Genomic DNA, 23,315 nt, shown 5'->3' with positions numbered 1-23,315 from the left:
CACACACCAAACTATATGACAAATAAAACCATGATTTGTATTTATATATTCTCAAAGATGTGATAAGGCGCTATATCAAATGCAAGATTATTATTATTATTGCTGCTGAATTAGAATAGATAGAATGTACAGCTCAGGAACAGGCCCATGCAGTCTGGCTGCTGTTATGTTCCACGCAAGTGCTATCCTGGATCCTATCCCTAGTCCTACATCCGAGCCTTTTCCCCATATCTCTCAACGATATTCTCTTAACCACGTGTTCAATCTTTGTTTGAATGTGCACATTGTTGCTGCTCCAACAAATGATTCTGGCAGAGAATTTCACCTTCCCACTCTGTGTGAAAACGTTCTTCCTATTCTCACTGTATTAACAAAAATTCTCAGTGGACATTAATTGTTCAAAATGCAGAACTTTTAAGAATAAATATTTTACTGAGCATTACAGGGTCTGACAAAGGGTCATGGGCCCAAAACGTTGACTCACTTTCCTTTCTCCATAGATGCTGCCTGACCTGCTGAGTGTTCCCAGTGACTTCTGTTTTTGTTTTCAGATTTCCAACACCTGCAGTATTTTGCGTTTTGTATTCAATGTGGGTTTCCTTTCATTCTGGACAGTGAGCAATTGCACTACATTCAGTGTGAGAGAATCATGGAAATAATTCTAAATTACAAAAACTTGCATTTTCATTCTCTTAGCAGAGGTATTTTTATCCCAGTTTTTTTTCAAAATAAGTTGATATTTTTCTAAAAGGCAATTCCTATTGTCTGTAAAAGGGTTGGTTAAGAGATCACCCCCACAGCAGTCAAATAAGCATTTAAAAATTCTTCGGAGAAACTTTAAAGATAAAATATGAGTGACAATTACATTATGCTGACCTACATAGACTTATTTTGGGGCATTCCTTCCAGGAAAAATAAATAATCCTTGCATTTGATATCGCGCTTTTCACATCTTCGAGATGTCTCAAAGCGCTTCACAGAATATACTGTAAAGTGAATTGACTGTATATTTGTAGGCGAGATTCGGCAGCCAACTGCGCACAGCAGTGTCCCACAAACACTTGTGGATTGAGTGACCACATTTTTATTGTGTTTTGTTTGAGTAAGGGAACTGCCGAGAATTGAACCCAGGTCTCTTCGCTTGCGAGGCGAGTGCTCTAACCACTGAGCTACGGGACACATCTGTGGACTAATCTAGTCACTCAGGCATGTCATATTCATACCTACCAATTCTTATGAAAATTCCATCTTCTTCACAAATGGAGAGACATAGCTTATAACCGCTGATTCTCACTGAGAGCAACTGAAGCCCAGACTATTAGTTCAGGTTGCGGTGTGGGCTTTAAACACAGCATTCTAACTTGGGTGAGAGTGCTTCCAACTGATAGCCTTAAATGTTTGGAATTATGAAAATATAGATACGTCTGAGCGCAAGAGGGTCACCCCATTAATGGTCGGTGATATTTATTTGAAATCTGAGAAGGAGAAGGAATACGATTGCAAATGGATACTGTCTAAAAATAATCTTTTGTATCCTGGTATGTATTTGTGCTATTTATTGCCTTATCTCTTGAAGATCGGCAGTTTGGGGTCTTTCCCTTATGCAGGCAGATGTTTAGCTGAAATTGGTAATAATAGCTGCTAAAGAGCAGCAATCTCATAATTGCCATCTGGCCGTATCATGGTTACTGGTCAGATGGTGTTCAGGCTGGCAAGATTCAGAACTGTGCACTCGGCCAGTACCAAGCTTTTCTGATTCAGTAGCCTCCTGATCATGATCCAGAATATATAATCAGGTTCTGCTCACTGATGGTTCTGGTCAGTGAAGCAGCTTGCTGCAGAGAAAAGAGATCCCAAATAGAAGGTTGCAGGTCATAAACAAAATTATTCTCGTCGAATAAGAGCTGTATGAAATATTTTCACTGTACCTAGATGGCAGTAGTGGTTCACATTGAAGGAGGAATCCTTAAGTGATGCTGATTTCTGGAGCTTTTACTAACTAGAAGAACAATTTGTGCTTTTTACGATTGATTTTTATTCTGACTTTTCATTCTTGGAGCCAGGGTGTGAAATAGAAAATCATTTATCGGATACAAGTCACAAATGGTTTGTGAAATAGTTTCGTAGTTCCCAATTATGGGTCCTGGGTTCTGTCTGTGTTGAGATTCATAAATTAAGAAATCTTGTCAAACTGTACTGTGAAAATTGTGCTGTTTTACGTTGGATTTCTGTGTGGAAATATTTGGGCTGATTTCAAGATCAGCAAAAAGTAACCAAGTAGATTAAAAACTTGTATTTCTTAATTTGCTTTTCTTGACAGAATATCTTCACTAATCACACACTAGATGTAAATGTACGATGGTTGGCTGTTTTATACTTCAAAAATGGAATTGATCGCTACTGGAGGCGTATATCTCCACAGTGAGTACTTCATTCTTTTGTAGCTGATGACAGGCTGAGATCGGGAAGCACCCACGTGTGGTATCGCAGGCAAAAACTGGTATAATTGTCCTGATGTAGGAGGAATCCATGAATTCAAAGGGCTGTAAAATTATATAATAATAAACTTTTATAATAAAAAAAATTAAAAATGCTAGCCATGGTTCTGTGGCTTACGTTACAATTTATGAATTTGTAATTATTTTACTATAATTTTGCTATATCCTATTTTAATTAGAAAACTCTTCTGTGCCTACTTATTCCAAAGCAGTCCTTCAGCAGTTAGTAGAGCAAGACTGCAATAATAAGGCAGCATGGGCCTTAGAGATTTTAGTTAAGTTACCAACAGCACCGTGAAGGGACTAATGACTGTAGACAGCTGAAATGTGTTGATTAAAGCTGTGATTTTAACAAGGTCTAATGTGCAAATGACTAAACTTGCCGCATGACTCCAGCTTTGGAATGAACATTTTACGTGTTTGAGGTATAGTTTGCAACTATATGAGCTGGTTAAATGTAGCAAAAAGCTCAGAAGGATACAAGGTTCTTGCATAATGAACCATGATATCACTTTGAACAACCACTTTATTACTTTGCCTGAAACTTTTATCTATTGTTATTCGAGGCACTTTGTAGCTGTTGCAGACTTTGTATCCTTCTGTAAAGGAGGGAATGATAAAGTTGCAATTGATTTGCAAATTTTGTAGTATTTGTTTGTATTTATGTGCAGTTATGACCCTAAGTTGTTTATTCCAGTTATCAGAAACCTTTCACAAATAGATAACCTGAATATTCTAAAATTCTCTGTACATGCAATCTGTCAGTCCAGCTAGCATTTTTAGATAATACAAAAAAATCCTTGCATTTGATATAGCGCCTTATCATGTCTTCGAGACGTATCAAAGCGCTTCACAGAATATACTGTAAAATGAATTGACTATATATTTTATGGGTGAAACCAGCAGCCAATTGTGCACAGCAGTGTTCCACAGTTGTGGATTGAGTGACCAAATTATTATTTTTATTTTATGAGGGATTATTACCCCCAGAAAAGGATCTGCCAATTGAGTAACAACTGGGTTCCTACTTACTGCTAGGTAAACCGAGGCGTGTGGAGTAGAGAAACTTACCCAACGTTTCACCCTGCCTGGGAATTGAACCCAGGTCCTCTTGCTTTGGAGATGTGGTGTAGTCGCACGACAACCTAGCAGAAAACAAGCTCTTCTAATGGATGGCTGTAAATCAGGGAGTCAGTCCTCCAAATAAAATGTGAAATGGTTGTAAATCTTGCTGCATTTAATAATAATAAACCTTATCACATCTTCGAGACATCTCAAAGCACTTCACAGAATATACTGTAAAGTGAATTGACCATATATTTTGTGGGCAAAATGCGCAGTCAATTGCACACAGCAGTGTCCTACAAACAGTCGTGGATTGAAGTGGACAAACAGTCGTGGATTGAAAATAATAATTTACTATTATTTTTTTGAACAAATTATTACCCCCGGAAAAGAGATCCGCCAACCGACTAACAACTTGGTTCCTACTTACTGCTAGGCAAACAGGCGAGTGGAGTAAGAAAACTTGCCCAACATTTCACCCTGCTGGGAATCGAACCCAGATCCTCTTGCCTTCGAGGCGAGTGCTCTGACCGCTAAACTACAGGACTCCATTTACATATGTAGATGAAGTACAAAGTTTAAGATTTTAATAATTTGATGTTTTATATGATCATATTTCATTTGGGAAGGTAAGTTGTGAAAATGCTGGTACCATGCAGATACATGAGGTTTTTGTTCTACAGAGATCTGAAGAATGAATATTATTGTTTTTTAATTGCAAATGTGCTTTTTAAAACAACGACGAATGTGACATCTGGTAGCTTTGGATTTTTTCCAGGGGAATTTTTTTTTTCTCTTTTAGTTCGATGCATATAGCATGTTAATATTTATCAAATACTGGATATACATATATTTAAAATTTACTTTTCAAAAGCTTATCTCTTCAGTATCCCCAAAGAACCTATGCCATGGTGGGTTTGCGATGATGTGCGTGCTGCCTTTCTTGGACAAGATATTTACTAAGTACTAAATTTCAACACCTAATGGCACTCTCGAAAATGCAGCACTCTCTTCTGGACTGTCAGGCTGGACTAGGTCCCAATGAGGAATTTGAACCCACAGGCGAGAGTGTACTAACTGAACTAGGCTTGCATTCTTACCTCCATCCACACAGAAAACACAATGACACTTAAGGAGATGTGAGAATACTGCATTTTCGAGAGTGCCATCCTTCAGATGAGACGTTACACCGAGGTCCCACCACCTGCTCAGGTAGATGTTAAAAGATCCTATGGCACTGTTCGAAAAGAAGGCAGTTTCCATTCCCTTCCGACCTCCAACTCCAAAGTGGCCAAATTTCATCCTTGTGTCTGGTAGTACTTGAGAATAACCTCAAAAAGCCTCTTTATTAAAGCAGCTTAACTTGACCAAACAGTGCCTTTTTAAGTAAGACTCGGATGATATGGCAGAAAATGCTTCAGTTCTCAAACATCAGCTCCCAGTCAATTTCTTTATCTTGGTCTCCTTTGCAGCTTCTGTTTTGCAAAACATAATATCCTAAAGATAAAAAGACGATGGGATTCTTTGGACCTGTGTTGGATCATAAAACCTTTTCTATTCTTTGGAAGGAGAATGGTGAATGTGGCAGAATTTCTTGATAGTGATGTAGTATAGGTCTTCTATGATCCTTTAGGCAATCCAACGATGTTCAAGTGCAAGGTTATTAATCTGTTATTTAATTCCTGCAATTTTGTGTAGAGACAGACGTGAGTTAAGTTCTTTAATCTCAGATACTCTGTTTTGAACACTATGAGTCACAGTATTTCCTTTAATGCAATTGTGAAGTCTGGATGGGTTGTCACTCCCCAATAACAACTGTTATGTAGGCAGTGAGCAACTGCTCATTTCAGGTCAAGGTTTCTTGTCTTTTTTACCATGTTTCCTGTAGTAATAAGAACAGTATTAAAACTTGCAGTTTTATACAGTTTCATGCAATCATGTAGTTGTATTACAGTATTTAGACACATTTTCAGCAGATGCATTTGTTGAAATATGGTGTTTAATTTTAGGATTTTTGAGTTTGTGTTTTTTGCCACAAAATTGTTAGCTGCTTTGCAGTTTTAAATTTTTGAATGACTCAGTTCTACTACAGCTATTGAATTATTATATTCGTGTGGAGTTCTGACTGCTGTAAACAACAACAGCTTGCATTTATACAGTGCCTTCACGCAGGACAGCGTCCCGGAGCGCTTGACAGTGGTGGAGTCTAACCTCACAACTATCAAGCGGGGGAGGGGGAGAGGGCCTTGGCAGCCCATTTTGTAGTTTTCATTTCTGCTGAAAATTTGTCTGACTTTTGTTCCTGTCGACATATTTTCCTCTTTGGATCTATCAAGTTAAAGATGGAAGATTATTAAGTCGCTTCTTATATAAAAATAGTTGCATGTGAAAACATTGTGTTCAATTTGCAGACGTTTCATTACTGTGCTTGAATTATACTGTACTTCAAAGGCTATCTTTGTTAACATTAATGTATTTTTCAAAAGTTTGTGACAGTGCGGTGGAGGGATGCTTAATGATTTTGTAAGAATTTTGTGACTATTTTATGTTGCTGAAGAAAATGGCGATTTCAACAAGTGGCACATGGAACTTTGCTAAATAGGGTCCCAATTGCGTTTTGTAGCAATTGACTCTTGTTGTTTTACAGTGCTCTGGCAGAAGATGAAAAAGCCTCACTGAGAGCAGGACTCATTGCAAACTTCAATGAACCAGTAAATCAGGTTAGTGCTCAAATGAATTCAAATCAAAAGATAAAGGTAGGATTTGTTTTAGATAAATTAAGGAATAATATCATTGTTGCTATGGCCATTGAGATGCAATATGCCACCAACACTGTATGACAAATAATGTGGACTAAATTATTCTAATGTACATAGTTTTTAAATCGTAACAGAATTACATATAGAATTGCTTAGAATGCTATGGCATGGAAACAGGTAATTCAACCCATCTTGTCCTTGCTGGTGTTTAGATTCCATGTGAGCCTCCACTTCTCCTTTTCCCCTCTATTCTCTTCACATTGTGTATGATTCAAGTTTCCTCTTAAATTACAATATTATACATTCCGTAGACTACTTAAATTTGCCTATGAATCTATTTTCTCCCACAAAATACAGTCACTGCACTTTACGGTATATCCCGTGAAGTGCTTTGAGACGCCATGCCGACTTGATAAGGCGCTATTTCAAATGTAAGGATTTATTATTGTTATTCACATAAAGATACATGATTAAAATATTTAGATGAAAATAGAGTGTGAGTCCTTTTATTTAAATGGAGACACTACTGTGGAATAATAAAATGTTTCCTTTATATAACTGTTCATGCGATACAATTTTAAAAATGTGGCAATGATATGTCTTAAGTGCCCAAAAATTTAAGTCATTCACCCGTTTCAAATGTAAAGTTTTGTACAATGTACAAAACCCATCATGAATGAGTAACATATCATTTTATTCTATAAAACAGAATGCGTGTACGAGAAATGATTAGACTTGTTTTGTCTGCTTTGGCGAATGGTACTTGGAATATTCTTGCAGTGACTGTCGAAGCATTTTGACAGCAGAAACAGCATTCTGGTGCCACCTAATGGTTCTGTGAACACAAACTCTGTACGTGACTTTCCAAATAGAAAAAAAAATCTCACTCTGAGTTTGTATCCAGATTACCAGCTCACATGCCTCCACTGCATGTATGTTGATTTCAAATTGACTGCACCTTTGATTTTCTCCACCCCTGCAGATATGCCAGGAGTGGTGAGTTTAATCACATGGCAATATAACATGCGGCAATAAAAAAGTTTTAATTGACCACGGCCCTGAAAGTATTGTTTAATTTTAAACTTGGCTGTGATCTTGGATTCTGAGAATTAAAACTTTTGTTACAAAATAATAGGTTCAATTTTGCAAAGAATTCACGTTGGTCAAATCAAACGATCAGATGTCTATTTACTACACAGTGCCTTCAAAAGATGTTTGCTGGGTTCGATGGTTTAGTTTTTTTTTAATGATGTCATGTTTTTTCAGATTGCAACCCAGATTGGCGTATTGATTGCTAAGGTTGCCAGGTTAGATTGCCCTCGCCAATGGCCCGAACTGATTCCCACATTACTGGAATCTGTCAAAGTGCAGGATTATCTCCGTCAACACCGAGCATTACTCACCTTCTATCATGTCACCAAGACGCTGGCATCTAAAAGATTGGCGGTGGATAAGAGGCTGTTTCAGGACGTAAGTTCTCCAACATTGAATTATCATTCACTAATTACAGCGCTCACTGATTCTTTAACATTTCTAATGCCAGCCTCTGTAGATTTTCATTTTTATTATTGCAAGACTTCTGTAGTTGTGCCTGACGAGGGTTTATTTCTGTAGTTGTGGTCTGACAAGGGTTTGTTGTTTTAAATTAGATTTCTGGTTTATAAGTTCTCTGCTAACTTCACTTCTGTGTTGCTGTGCATTTGTAAAGCAGGACATCACAATGGCAATTTAATGACCCGAGTGTTGGCCATTTTAGCTTCCTGCAATAAAAAAAATGACTGACTTTCGATTTATCATGTCATGTCCGACATCACTTTGTGCATTTGCATCAAGTCCTGGATGAGAGCTAACTTTCTTCAGTTACCTGTCCGGAACCTTGGGGTCTTGTTTGACCCTGAACTATCCTTTTATACCCCACATCTGCGCCATGACCCGCTCTGCATCACATAAGGGATACAGTTCAAGATCCTGGTCCTCACCTTCAAAGCTCTCCCCCCTACCTCTCTAACCTCCTAACCCCCCTGCTACCCTGTTCGCTCCCTCCGCTCAGCGGGCTCCGGTCTGCTTCATGTCCCCCGCCTTGCTCCCCCACCACTGCCACTTTGCACCCACCCTCTGGAACTCCAACCCACAGTCCCTCCATCGCACCCCCTCCCTCGCCGCTTTCAAACCCCACCTCAAGATCCTACTCTTCGACCGTGCTTTTGATCTTCCTGCTTCCCCCTTCTGCCCTCCACCCTCCCCCACCCCGACCCCCAGCTCGGGTCTGTAACTCTGTCTGTCCAGCGCCTTGGGATGTCCTCCCGACGTGAAAGGCGCTTTACAAATGTAAATTTGTTTTGCAGAAAACATGAAATGATGTTGAGATGACCCACTGACCCAGAAGTTGACCTTTTTTTCTTTTAGGGTGGGGACTGGCAGGCACACTCCTTAAGCACCACCTGGTTGCACCCATGTGTAGTAAGACTCGCAATAACATGGGGTTGGATTTTATGGATCCCATAATCATCTCATAATCGCACAATGATCATGTTTTAAGGAAGATACACTGCTATGCAGTGAAATCTACTCACTAAAATATCTGCTGCAGTAAAGCTGAATTTGTAATTGCATAAATTTTACGCCCATGGGATAGATGAAATATATTAAAATGGATTAGCAAATAAATGGCTTGTTGGTAGAGAGCAAATAGTGGTATTTCATGCGGAGGTATCTGGCTTCGAGCCAGTTTGCTACTTGTAATGCGTCACAATGATTGATATTGGGACCACAATTGTTATAAATTATTTTGAGGTAGATATTGTGTCAAATTTGCATATTGCACTAAATTGGAAGTGGCAAATCATGTAAATGTATGTGCGCAAAATCAGAGGGATCTATAGAAGCTGGGATTGTGGGCATAAATGTGACACATAAAGCTTTATGCAGAGAAATATAAAGTAATTAGCTTTGTCAGAAGAAAGAATAGTGTGGAATATGCACTAAACTATGTTGATCTATCAGTTGTGAAGCTGACGAATGCTCTTCCCTAGAAAGCTCTAGAAGACAAATTGATCGTGTTGTTTAATATAAAGGTATTCGGGTGGTAGAGGTATTAAGGGATAACAATAATTCTTTCATTTGATATAATGCCTTATCACGTCGTTGTGACATCTCTTAAGTGCTTCACAGAATATACTGCAAAGTGAATTGACTATATTTTATGGGCGAAACTATGGATGCGGGAAAGAGTAAGGGACTGGGATTAAACAATCTGGCACGATCAAATAAACTGGCGGAACAGGCTTAATGGGCTGAATGTTCTCCTGTTTACCTATGTTTCTGTGTTGGTGTTCCCATTGGTTAAGACCGCAAACAAAATGTTCAGATGATTTGCTGAAGCTGTCATGTATAAATTGAAAGACTTAATTCTCAAATTGTCAAATTAAGCGCTCTGAGACTACCCTGCGTGGAGAGTGCTATATATATTGAAGCGCTCTGAGACACCGTCCGGCTTGGAGGGCCATCTATAAATCCAAGTTGTTGTTGTATAAGTGCAAGTTGTTGTTGTCGGCGTCGTGGTTATGTACAGTTTTGGTTTCCTTATTTTATATACTGTATAAAAAGATTTTTATGGGTACTGACAGCCTTCTGGGACTTTATCCGATTGCCTTTTTTCGTACATGAGCCTAGATGTTGTGTTGGAAGGCTATTTGACTGTAGAGGGCATCGTAACTGAACTCATGTTGCTCTCGGCTGGTGTCCATACTGATGTACATTCCAGCACGATTTGCTGGATAGCAATCAGGAAATAATACTCAGGAGTGAAACTTTCACTTTCCCAAACCCAAGGACCAAGGACTATCTTATCTTCCAAACAGCTGTTTTGACTTAGAGTTTCTAACTCAGAACAGATCAGGAATCAAATATAAAACTTCTCTTCATTATGGCGTAGAGAAATAACGCATCTATTTAGTTTGGCCGACTCAGATTTCCATCATCTGGATGAATAATGCATTACATTTGGGAATTTAAAAAGACTGAAATGTTTACTGCTAGCGTAAAGTAGTGCTAAAATGTGCCACCTGAATGGTACATGCCTACAGCCTGCGTGTGTTCAGTTCCTGACAAAGCACCTGAGAAAGCACCTTCTTGGGGAGAGGAAAATCAAAGCAGGACAAGTTGTGTTGTTCTTTTATAGCTGACTAACTGTACCCGTTGCAGCTACGCTAACAACCAAAAGATCCAATATGGAATGTAGATTTCAGTGATGCCATTCACAGACCATTTTACGTACCATAAACCCTGTGTGAACACCTTAAGAAAAATTGCCATACATGTGGATGAGCTTGTTTAAGTCATAACTCATCAACAATAGGAGATGCCCATGATATTCCCCCATGCAAGACCTTTCCGATGAGGTATAAATCATGTCTCTACATCAATCGGTTATTGAGTTCTTGGCGGACAGACAGACACACAGACAGACATTTTGTCTTTATTAGTATATGTATAGTATAAGAAGATAGAAGATAGATGGCTAGAATGAGTAGCATTATTAACACGTGTCTGGGAGAACTGATTTTCCATTTTGTTAGTTGTGGAACGAGTGCGGATCTCAAAAGAATAAGAAGGAAAACCGTAATAAACGACTGCAAAAATAACAGATGTTTTTACTTTTTTCGCCGTTTAATTATCAAGCCATTGCCTGGAATTTTTATTGGCATCAGAATTAAATTTGAATTTGTCTTCTTGACAACAACGTTTAAATTCCTACCAGGTAGACCAACAGCCTGTGGTTGCGCTGTTTTGTTTCATTCCCAATGTTGGCTCTAAAATGGAGCATCTGCTGCTCTGTGTTAATGCAGTTCCTTATGTTCCTAGGGGGGGGGGGAAATATAGCTCCTCTCAGCATGGCTTGGACAATTGTTACTATAATTTGTACAACAACAACAACAAGATTCCATTTATTGAGCGCCTTTCACGTCGGGAGGACAGTCCCAAGGCGCTGTACAGTTGGGTCAGGACCCGAGCAGGGGGGAAATGGTCAGGGTGAGGGGAGGGAAGGGAGGGAGCGAGGAGGGGGAAATGGTCAGGGGAGGGAAGGGAAGGGAGGGAGCGAGGAGGGGGTAGAGAGTCGAGAGGGGAGCTGAAGGCACGGTCAAAGAGAAAGGTCTTGAGATCGGCCTTGAAGGAGGAAAGGGAGGAAGCAAGGCGAAGGCACTGGGGGATAGAGTTCCAGAGCCTCGGGGCTGAGAGGCTGAAGGCCCGGCCACCGATGGTAGGGCGGTTGGGGCGGGGGATGTGGAGCAGACCGGAGCCAGAGGAACGGAGGGTACGGGCAGGTAAGTAGGGGGATAGTAGATCGGAGAGGTAGGAGGGAGCAAGGCCGTGAATGGCCTTGTAGGTGAGGATGAGGATCTTGAATTCGATCCTCTGGGGGATGGGGAGCCAGTGGAGGCGAGCGAGGGTGGGAGTGATGTGGTCGCGAAGCCTGGTGCGGGACAGTACACGGCACGAGCTGCAGAGTTCTGAATGACCTGCAGCTTGTGGAGGGAGGTGCCGGGAAGGCCGACGAGGAGAGAGTTCCCATAGTCGAGCCTTGAGGTGATAAAGGCGTGGACCAGGGTTTCAGCAGCGTGAGGGGTGAGGTAGTGCCGTAGTCTGGCGACATTCCGGAGGTGATGGAAGGCGGTGCCAGTTGTGGTGCGGATATGAGGGAGAAAGGACAGCTCAGGGTCGAACAGAACTCCGAGGTTCCTGACTGTCTTTGAGAGGTGGAGAGTGCAGCCTTGGATGCTGATGCTGTCAGTGCCTGAGATGCGGAGGCGCTGACGTGAGCCAATCAGGAGGGCCTCAGTTTTACGCACATTGAGCTGGAGAAAGTTATCTCTCGTCCAGGACTCGATGTCGGACAGGCAGCTGTCAGGACATCGGTGGTCGTGGAGTTGAGGGTAGAGGAGGAAAGGTAGAGTTGGGTGTCATCCGCATACATGTGGAAGTTAACCCCATGTCTGCGGATGATGTCACCAAGGGGGAGCACATAGAGGGTGAAGAGGAGTGGATCGAGGACAGAGCCTTGAGGGACACCGCACGAGACAGTGCGGGGGGTGGAGGAAAAGCCGTTTGTAGAAACAAATGAAGACGGTGGGAGAGGTACGACCTAAACCACTCAAGGACAGGGCCTTGAAGGTTTAGGTGGGAGGACAAGCGGTGGAGGAGGATAGCATGGTCGACCGTATCGAATGCTGCCGATAGGTCGAGGAGGCAGAGGGAGCCCTGGTCACAGATGGTCAGGATGACATTGGTGACCTTGTCAAGGGCAGTTTCTGTGCTATGGGCAGCACGGAAACCCGACTGAAGCGGTTCGAATAGTGATTTGGTTGGAGAGGAAAGAGCGCAGCTGGGAGGCGACAACTCGTTCCAGGACCTTGGACAGGAAGGGGAGGTTGGAGATGGGCCGGTAGCTTGATAGCTGCGACGCATCAAGGGAGGGTTTTTTCAAGGTGGGAGTGATGGTGGCAGTTTTTAAGGGAATGGGAACGGAGCCAGAGGAGAGGGACAGTGGAGCGGTAGATTTTGAGGAGGTCCAGCCAGATTTGTCGGTGGACCGTTAGGCCAGATTTGACCCAGGTGCGTTCAGTGGCCCGCACTTGGGTCGTCAGTGAGCGCAGGTGGGTGGTGAACCAGGGGGAGGAGCGAGAGTAGGAGACAGTACGGGAGGTGATGGGGGCAAGAGTGTCAAGTGAGGAGGAGAGGGTGTTGTGGAGGAGGGTGAGAGCAGAAGAGGGGTCAGTGAGGGTTGAAGGCCAGAGGGAGAGGAGTTCAGAGGACTCCAAGGCAGCGGTTAGGGATTGAGGGGGTAACTTCTTCCAGGGGCGGTAGAAGATGGTGGTGGGTCTGGTGGAGGTGGGGAGAGGGGTGAAGGTGGTGAAGGAGATGAAGTGGTGATCGGAGACGGCCTTGTCGGTGATAGTGACATCCGAGACACTGAGGCCCCGGGTGATCACCAAGTCGAGTGGGTGGCCGTGACTGTGAGTGGGGGAGTTGATGTGGAGGGAGAGGTTGAGCGAGGAGAGGAGGGAGGAGAAGTCCGAGGAGATGGAGCAGGAGGGGGTGAAGTGCAGGTTAAAGTCGCCCAGGATGATGAGGCGATCAGAGCAGAGGCAGAGAGATGTAAGTAGGGTGGAAATATCAGAGATAAAAGTGGGAGAGGTTTTAGGGGCCGGTAGAGGAGGAGGATTTTAAGTGAGAGGAAGGAGGGGTGGGAGAGGGTGAGGTGCTCAAAAGAGGGGAAAGAACCAGAGGAGTAGGGGGATAGGGCAAGTGGTGTCCTTGAGATAAGCCAGAGAAGTGAGATAGAATACATTCATGCAAAAAAGGAAACATTCTGGCAATAGTGGATGACTATCCTTAAAATGAAGTATTATCATTGCTCTCTCCTCTCGTCCCTCTGCCTCTGAACTGAGCATCTGTGCATAATGGGCGAATTCAACCTTCCCCATAATTCCTCTTGCCTCATCTCCTCGGATTTTGCTGTCCTCATCTTGCTAAACCTCACCCTCCACTTAAACCTCCCGTCCCACAACCGTGGCCACCCCCTTGACCTAGTCAGTTACCCATGGCCTTGACATCCCCTAGTTGTCCATCACAGACAAGACCATCTCCGATCACTTCCTCATCTTCCACTCCTCAACCTCAAAGTGCTCTTCTCCACCACTCATCATCTCCTCCATATACGCCTCAAATAAATAATCGAACATCCTCAGATCTAATGCCAAGGGCGAAGAGGTATAGGGACTTCTTCGTCTTAAAGATAGAAAACATCTGCCTGGCTGCTCCTCTTTCTTCCCTGTGCCCTCTACCACCCACTCCACCCCCATGCCTTCAGCATCACCCACTCCTTCCACTATGGTTCCTTCCATTGCCCCCACCCTCCCCCTCTTTGTCCCCATTTCTTCTTCCTCTCACAACTATCATCACCCATATAAGCCCACCACCTCTTCAAGCCCCTCGCCACCCAGCTGCTCAACTCTGCTACCTCTCTCCACTGCTGGCCGACGCAGTCAACCAGTCCCTCTCTTCAGGTTCCGTCTCATTCCTCCTCAAAACTGTTGTCATCACTTCCCTCCTCACAAAAAAACAGTCTTGATCCCTCTAACCGTACAAACTACCAGTCCATTTCAAACTTGCCCTTCATCTCTAAAGTCCTGGAACGCATTGTTGCCAACCAACCTCTACCTCCATTCCCTTGAGCTCCTCCAGTTCAGTCTCGGTCCTGCCCGCAGTACTTATCAGAGTCACAAATTACGCCCTCTCTTTGTGATCAGGACTCCCTCTGCCACTTACTCCTGAACCTCTGCTGTCCTTGACAAAGTTGATCATTCCCATCCTCCTTGACCACCTCTCCTCCCTTATCCACCTTAGTGGGACCACACTTGGTTCAAGCCCTACCATCACTTCATTTCTGCAAACTGTTTCTCCTCCAGTCCCCACTCGGTCAACTGGTTGATATCTAATGGGTACATTTTATAACATGCTATCAGAAAAATGCAGATTTCATATTTTTAATATCCTTTTGCTTGACATATCATAACACGGATCAGTTTGTGTCCTGGTCTGTAAGAATTGTAATGAAAGTGTACTGGATGAAATTGTTTATACCTAAAGCATTGAAATATGTTTGGTAAACAGCGAGCACGTATTCGTTATTCTTATGAAAAATTTGTTTTTGTTTAGGCTTTTTTATTCAAAATGAAAATATGTAAAACAACATTGGAGGAACATGATATGGAAATCTAAGAAGAAATTTCCTCAGTGAAAGTGCCCCGGAGAAGTGTTTTGCTTGCAATACGTTAGCTTCAACTCAGCACTTTGAAATGCAATGATAGAAGGGAATTTTACTTAATCTTAATCTTCATGGATCTACCCTTGCCTGGTTTGATTCCTATCTCTCTCACCGCCTCCACTTTGTTGCCTCTAACGGTTTCTCCTCCAGTCCCCGCACTGTCACGTCTGGTGTCTCCCAGGGCTCTGTCCTTGGCCCTCTCCTCTTTAATATCTACATGCTCCCCCTTGGTGACATCATTTGCAGACATGGGGTCAACTTCCACATGTATGCAGATGACACCCAACTCTATCTTTCTACCTCCACCCTCAACTCCAGGACCACTGCTGTCCTGACAGACTGCCTGTCGGACATCAAGTCCTGGATGAGGGCAAATTTCCTATAGTTGAATGTGAACAAGACTGAGGCCCTCCTGATTGGTTTGCGCCAGTGCCTCAGCATCTCAGGCTCTGGCAGCATCAACCTCCATGGCTGCACACTACAACTCACCAAGTCAGTCAGGAACCCAGGTGTCTTGTTCGACCCTCAACTGTCTTCTTCCCCACATCCAAGCCATGACCCGCTCTGCCTTCCCTCACCTCCGTAACATCGCCCGACTCCGTCACTTCCTCACATGCTCCCCCTGTCCTTCAGAGGATCCAGTTCAAGATCCTGGTCCTCACCTACAAAGCTCTCCATGGCCTCGCCCCACCCCTACCTCTGTGACCTCCTGAACCCCTACCAACCCGCCCGTTCCCTCCACTCAGCTGTCTGTTCCATGTCCCCCAACCCACCCGCCCCACCATTAGCGGGAGAACCTTCAGCCACTCTGCCCCCAACTTCTGGAATTCCATCCCCCAATCACTCCGCCTCGCCCCCTCCTTAGCCTCCTTCAAGTCCCGCCTCAAGACCCGCCTCTTCGACCATGCCATCGGCCACCTCCCTTCCCCTCCCCTCCCTTCTCTCCCCTGACCCCAGCTCGGGTCTGAAATGCTGTACACTGTCCAGTGCCTTGGGACGTCCTCCCAACGTGAAAGGTGCAATACAAATGCAATCTTCTTCTTGTTAAGAGAAAATGCTCTTGTTTTTTTCTGTATTATAATCTATGCTTTGTAAAGATATATTCAGCAGTATGACCACCGTTATTACTCAGTAGCTGTATCTCAGCTACTGTGAATTCACTGATTTTTTAAAAAAAAATGCATTGCTCATTCCTGACAAGACACAGATCTTGTCAGGAATGAGCAATCCAATTTTTATCAGAGAATTCAGAATATTTTATTTTCTTTCTTCAGAGAGGACATTGAAAAAAGCTTTGATGCTTTATACTGTGTTACACCTTTTTGAATCGAGGCAAATTATCTCCAAGCAATGCAGTTTAAAACAGGGTTGAACCACGGAGACAAGAAGATAAAATATAATATGGGTGTCAGCCTGGCTCAGTTGATTAGTGCTCTCATTTTGGTTTTAGAAGGTAGTGGTGTAACTTAAAAAACTAATGATTGTGGCTGCATGAGCTTCTGTTGCTCATTATTTAATTTTCATTGTTTCCAGTGCTGGGGATGTGCTTTGTTGGATGAGACATTGAACTAAGTTCCTGTCTGCCTGTTCAGGGGGACATTAAAATTCCCTGTCACTATTCAAAAAGAAAAGGGAGTTTTTCCTGGTGTTCTGGGCTGCAATCTTCTATGTAAAATTGATCATTGACTTCATGGCTGTTTGTGGGATATTGCTATGCACAGTTGGTTGCATGTTTGCCTACAAAATATATGGTTACTGCAGTAACAATAAAAACAACTTGCATTTATCTCTTCATGTGGGTTGTGTCTCGGATTATAATAATATAATAATTATAATAAATTACGTGAAATGCTTTGAGACATTCCTACGACGTGAATGCTTGGTGTGAACTGTATCAAATGTAAGAATTATTATAATTAACTTGTTGCATTTTTACTATGCTTATTGTAGTTGGCATCTGGAATCTACAACTTTGCCTGTTCTCTATGGAATCATCACACCGACACTTTCTTACATCAGATCTGTACGGGAGAAGCAGATGCCATCAAATCACTGGAAAGAACTTTGCTGTCTTTGAAAGGTATTGTTCATTTAACCAACACTGAAATGTGCAGAATTTCTTTCCACTAGAGTTTAGCTTTCTGATTGCTGTTATATCTATGGGAGGTTAGAATTTTGTTTTTAATAAGATTGCACAAAAGAATTAGTATCACAAAATCTGGTTTCACCTTAAATGGGTTTAAAATGTCTTGGCATGGTGGAATGGTGTGAACTATTGTTTACCCAAATCAGTGGTCAAACTGAGTGAAAAGTTAAGTAAATATTTATTGCTTATGGATTAAAAATATTACTCTTAAAATAAGCCCAAATATTAGTCTTATGGAATCCCGAAGCATAGTGGTTTAATGTTCTCGTCCCACAAGTCAGAGGACCCAAATTTGATTCCCAGTTGGGCTGAAATCGTAGGCAAGTTTCCTTACTCCACAAGCCTGTGTTTACCAAGCAGTAAGCAGGAATCCAATTGCAATAGGCTGCAGAGTTTCTCCCACAAAATACACAATCAATCCACTTTACAATATAATCTAAAGAGCTTTGAGGTGTTTCAATGCCATGATAAAGTGCTACATCAGATGCAAGGATTATTATTATAATACTTTTCCGTGAGTAATAATCTCTCCAAATAATAATAATAATGTGGTCACTGAATCCACGACTTTGTGGGCCACTGCTGTGCACAATTGGTTACTGCGTTTCGCCCATAAAGCACAGTCACTATACTTTACAGTGTATCTTGTGAAGTGCTTTGAGATGTCTCGAAGGTGTGATAAGATGCCTTATCAAATACAAGGATTATTATATTGTCATTCACTATTTGTGGGAACATTATACGCAATAAAGTTTTGATTAAAAAAATATAGCTAGTCATAGATAGCTTATCAGAGCTATATTTCAAACAACAACTGGCATTTATATAGCGCCCTTCACCTGAGTAGCATCTCAGTGCTCATTTCCAAAATCGACATGGTTATGGCAGACCCAAAGCCTCCCTGGTCATGAGCACGTTCAGGCGGGACTTGAAAAAGGGGAGAGAGTGGGCAAGGTAGAGGGTTTGAGGGAGAGTGTTCCAGAGTTTCGGGGAGCAGTGGCTGAAAGCACGACCTCCGATGGTGGGGCCGAAAGTGCGAGGGACGAGGAGGAAGCCAGTGCCAGTCGAGCGGAGGTGCCGGGTTGTGGATTGGGGAGTGAGGAGGTCGGAGAGGTAGGGAGGTGCCAGAGAGTGAATGGATTTGAATACAAGTGTGAGGATCTTGAAGCCGATATGTTCGGTCGTGGGGAGCCAGTGGAGCTTGGCCAGACCTTATATTGCAACCCAATGGAATACTGTAAAGTGTTGCTGGCAGTCATATTAATATTTAATTGAGTTACATACCAATGTATCTAATCTAATTCATCTGTTCAATTTCCTAGAAGCGTCCCTCAACACATCTATCTCTGAATCTGATAATCCTCAATTTGTTTAGTCGACAAGAACTTGTCTTTTGAAATCCATTTTGAAATCATTTATAGTTTCTTGTTCCATATTCCATACAATATTAAAATATGGATTTTTAAAAAAAAAACTGTTCTCATTGTAATTTTAAAAATGACAGTAAAATGATTTGAAGACGGTTGAAAGCCACTTCACATGGGGCATATTAAAATGCCTTCTTCATTTACAACAGTTCTGATATAATGAAATATTTTGTTCCATATGACCAGAATTCTCTTTAGCAAGTCATTATGTTTCAATGTACAATGTAGCTCATGGATAAAATTCATGTTCTTTTGCCTTATTGTTAACTGTTCTCAGTCTACCTGTTCTCAGTGGATTTTACCTTTGAATTTTTCTGATTATCCTATGCAATTTGCAGCAGTTTCATGAAGGGTTCAATACAGGTATAAAAGCTCAGAGTCTAGACACATTGCATCAAATGTGTATTCTCAATTTAAGCACTGCTGCGTGCAATTGGCTGCTGAGTTTCGCCCACAAATATACAGTCAATTCACTTTACAGTCAATTCACTTTACAGTCTATTCTGTGAAGCACTTTGAGACTCTCGAAGACGTGAAAAGCGCTATATCAAATGCAAGGATTATTACATTAAACATGCCTTATTTTTTTTTAGTTCTGCGTAAACTGACAGTTCATGGATTTGTTGAACCTCACAAGAATCTGGAAGTAATGGTAAGTAATGTTTCAAATATTTCCCACAATATTTTATGATGGGAAAGCTATTACATTGCTGAGAACACATTTGGAAAGTGGTCAGATGTATATTTCTGGAGGGGAGCTTTTTGTATCCCACCCCCCCAACTGATTCTCTCCATTACCCACCCCCACATCCCCAAACTCGGCAACCATGGGCTCCTACTCTCTCACATTTTTCATTTTGTTTTCTTTATATCCAAAGCTACTACAAGTGAAGGGAACTAGAAACGCAAGTTGTTTTTGACTAACATTTTTCATCTTATGTTGGCAAGGTATTTTTGTGCAGGGCCAAATAGATGATATGTAACCAAATCTCTTTTGTAGGCTTTTGTGACCAGACTGAGTTTATATTCTCCTTAATCATCCTAAATGTATGCTGTTTGCCCACAATATTTACTGCAAACAGTTCCTCCCATGGCTTTTAAAACAATGGGTGCCAGAAATGCAGCACATATGAATGTATACTTAGAAATTGCAGGTTCTGATCATTAATTGAATTAATTTAATTTTGATCAAAAGTAGGAGGAGATATAGATGTGCTGGAAGTGAAGGATTATAAAGAGTGCAAGTGACCAGATTAATAACTAGGTGAAGTGTTTTAGCTATGATGAGAGGCTGGGTAAATTTGGATTATTCCATAGATCTAAAGAGGTGAAGGAGTGATTGTGATAAAATTGTGGTTAATGGTTTTTAAAATTGTGAACATGGACTAAACCTGAATTGTCATTGAAACTATGCCATTAGGAAGTACACATAATTCACCACTGTTTGTGGGGCACTGCTGTGTGCAATTGGCTGCCACGTTTCGTCCACAGATGTACAGTCAATTCACTTTACAGTATATTCTGTGAAGCGCTTTCAGACACCTAGAAGACGTGAAAAGCGCTATATCAAATGCAAGAATTATTATCATTATCAGCTAGATAGGAGACAATTCTTCACTCTAATATTGGAATCTAAATCAGGGATGTAAATTAACTTAATTTGAGGTTGTCCGCAGGAGGAGTGTTGCATCATATCTGACCATTGTATCTATCTTTTTGGAGAGCTTATTTTGCAACAAAAATATTGAATAAATGACTATAACCAATTTCTCGTTGAATACTTCTGAGTTCTGATTATATTAATACTTGATTGGATTAAACACCTTATGTTCTCAAGACGTCTCAAAGGGATGTCTCAAATGCAAAGGGAAATAGACAGGCTTAGTGAGTGGACAAGAAGGTGGTAGATGGAGTGTAACGTGGGGAAGTGTGAAGTTATTCACCTAGGTAGTAAAAATAGAAAAGTGGATTATTTTCTAGAGGGGAAGAGACAGGTAGTGTTAGTGTTCAGAGGGATTTGGGTGTCCTTGTACACCAAACACAAAAAGTTTGTATGTAGGTACAGCAAGCAACTAGGAAGGCTAATGCCATGTTGGAGTTCGTTGCAAAAGGTTTAGAGTACAAGAGTAGGGAAGTCTTGCTGGAATTGTGTAAGGCCTTGATGAGACAACACCTGGAACATTGTGTGCAGTTTTGGTCTCCTTATTTAAGAAAGGATATACTCGCGGGATGCAGTGAAGATTCACTAGGTTGGTTCCTGGGATGAGGGGGTTGATCGGGGGGAGCAATCAGGACAGAGCAGAGGCACTGAACTGTCTGAACTGTCGGAGCAACGAAAAATGAAAAAGTGACGTAGGCGTGACGTCATTTTTCAACAGCAGAACCAGGGACAAACATCGAAAACACTGACGACAAATAAAATCAAAAAAATAAAAAATATATTAAAAACATTGTGTGAGAAGAAGTTGTGGCAAGTGAAATGCGAGGACTGTGACATGTGGGAGTTAATGGAGGGCGCCCTGAGCACGGGGACAAATCGCGGAGGCTTTGGCTACAATTTTTCAATCTTTGTTGGACACAGGGGTGGTGCCAGAGGACTGGAGAGTGGCCAATGTGACTCCCCTGTACAAAAAGGAACAGAAGGACAAACCTGGTAATCTGGTACAGAATAAATCTTCATTTAGAAGATTATGAGTTAATTAGGGACAGCCAACATGGATTTGTTAAAGGCAGATCTTGTTTAACAAATCTATTAGAATTTTTCGATGAGGTAAGGGAGAGGGTGGATAAAGGTAGTGCAGTTGATGTAGTTTATATGGACTTTCAAAAGGCATTTGACAAAGTGCCACATGAAAGACTTGTAAGAAAAATAGAAGCCCATAATATAAAAGGGACAGTGGCAGCATGGATCCAGAACTGGCTGGGAGACAGAAAGCAGAGAGTTGTGGTGAACGCCTGCTTTTCTGACTGGAGGGAAGTGTACAGTGGCGTCCCCCAGGGATCGGTATTAGAACCACTGCTCTTAATATACATAAATGATCTGGACCAGTTTGTGGACGACACAAAGTTAGGTAGGGTAGTAAACAGTGAGAAGGATAGGAGCCAACTGCAGGAAGACATAGACAGAATGGTAAAATGGGCAGACACATGGCAGATGAGTTTCGATGTGGAGAAATGTGAGGTAATGCATTTTGGTAGAAAGAATGAGGGGCGGCAATATAGGCTGGTAATACAATCTTAAGGGGGTAAAAGAACAGAGAGACCTGGGGGTGCAGGTAAATGAATCCTTGAAGGTGGCAGGACGGGTAGATAAAGCTGTAAAAAGGACCTATGGGATACTAAGCTTTATAAATAGGGGCATAGAGTACAAGAGTCAGGAGGTTATGATTAACCTATATAAAATACTGGGTTAGGCTTCAGTTAGAATACTGCGCCCAGTTCTGGGCACCACACTATAGGAAGGATGTTAAGGCATTGGAAAGGGTGCAGAGGAGATTTACGAGGATGGTACCAGGAATGAGGGACCTTGATTATGAGGAAAGGCGAGAGAGGTTAGGATTATTCTCATTGGAGCAGAGAAGGTTACGAGGAGACCTAATAGAGGTCTTCAAAATCATGAGGGGTTTTGATAGGTTAGAAAGGGGAAAACTGTTTCCACTGGTGGGTGTGTCGGTGACTTGAGGTCACAGATTCAAAATAGTCTCTAAAAGAAGCAGAGGAGAGGTGAGAAGAAATTTTTCACGCAGCGAATTGTTTGAATCTGGAACGCATTGCCTGAAAGGGTGGTGGAGGCCGATTCGATAACTACTTTTAAAAACGCGGTGGATGGTAGTTGAGGAGGATGGGTTTGCAGGTTATGGGGAAAGGGCTGGGGAGTGGGATTGACATTACATTGCTCTTCTCAAAGAGCCCGCATAGACTCGATGGGCCGAATGGCCTCTTTTTGTACTGTATGATTCTATAGGTTGAGTAAACTAAGCCTATATTCTCTAGAATATAGAAGAATTAGAGGTGATCCTATAGAAACCTATAAGGTTCTTAAGGGTCTTGACAGGGTAGATGCCATGAGGCTGTTTCCCAGTTGGAGAATCTAAAACTAGGGGTCACAGTCTCAAGATTAAGGGTCAGCCCTTTTGAACTGAGTTGAGGAAACATTTCTTCACTCAGAGGGTAGTGAATTTGTGGAATTCTCTACGCTAGAAGGCTGTGGATGCTCAGTCCTTGAACATATTCAAGACTGAGGTTGATAGATTTCTAAAGGATAGAGGGATTAAGGGATAAATTGATAGGGCGGTTAATGGAATTAGGTTAGAAGATCAGCCATGATCTTATTAAATGGTTTACTCCTGCTCCTACGTTTTATGGTTTTATGGTCTAAAGCTTTTCACAGGATTTTACTATGACTGTATATTTGTAGGTGAATGCAGCAACCAGTTTGCGCCCTGCAATATCCCACAAATATCCATGAAGTGAGTGATTGACCAATTTTATTTAGGAGAGTGTTCAATCAGATCATTCCTTAACCTTTTCAGGTCTAGGGAATAATCCAATTCGATTTTCAAATAGTGGTATCTTTAACGTACACTGATCAGG

General features: G+C 42.0%; 1 protein-coding gene across 3 annotated transcripts in view; it reads left to right on the top strand.

Moving 5' to 3' along the window:
- The window catches only part of ipo11 (importin 11), a 258,056-nt gene that overhangs the window by 22,226 nt on the left and 212,515 nt on the right, over nt 1–23,315 (top strand). For all 3 annotated transcript variants that reach the window (XM_007892133.2, XM_042335013.1, XM_007892131.2), the window contains exons 3-7: nt 2,321–2,421; nt 6,211–6,283; nt 7,589–7,792; nt 17,100–17,229; nt 19,316–19,374. In XM_007892133.2, the coding sequence (XP_007890324.1) occupies nt 2,321–2,421; nt 6,211–6,283; nt 7,589–7,792; nt 17,100–17,229; nt 19,316–19,374 (567 nt within the window). The remainder of the gene's footprint in view (nt 1–2,320; nt 2,422–6,210; nt 6,284–7,588; nt 7,793–17,099; nt 17,230–19,315; nt 19,375–23,315) is intronic.

This window comes from Callorhinchus milii, unplaced genomic scaffold (genome assembly GCF_018977255.1).
Source record: "Callorhinchus milii isolate IMCB2004 unplaced genomic scaffold, IMCB_Cmil_1.0 Scaffold1, whole genome shotgun sequence".
NCBI classification, from domain to species: Eukaryota; Metazoa; Chordata; class Chondrichthyes; order Chimaeriformes; family Callorhinchidae; genus Callorhinchus; species Callorhinchus milii.
This window is presented reverse-complemented; position numbering and strand designations above follow the sequence as displayed.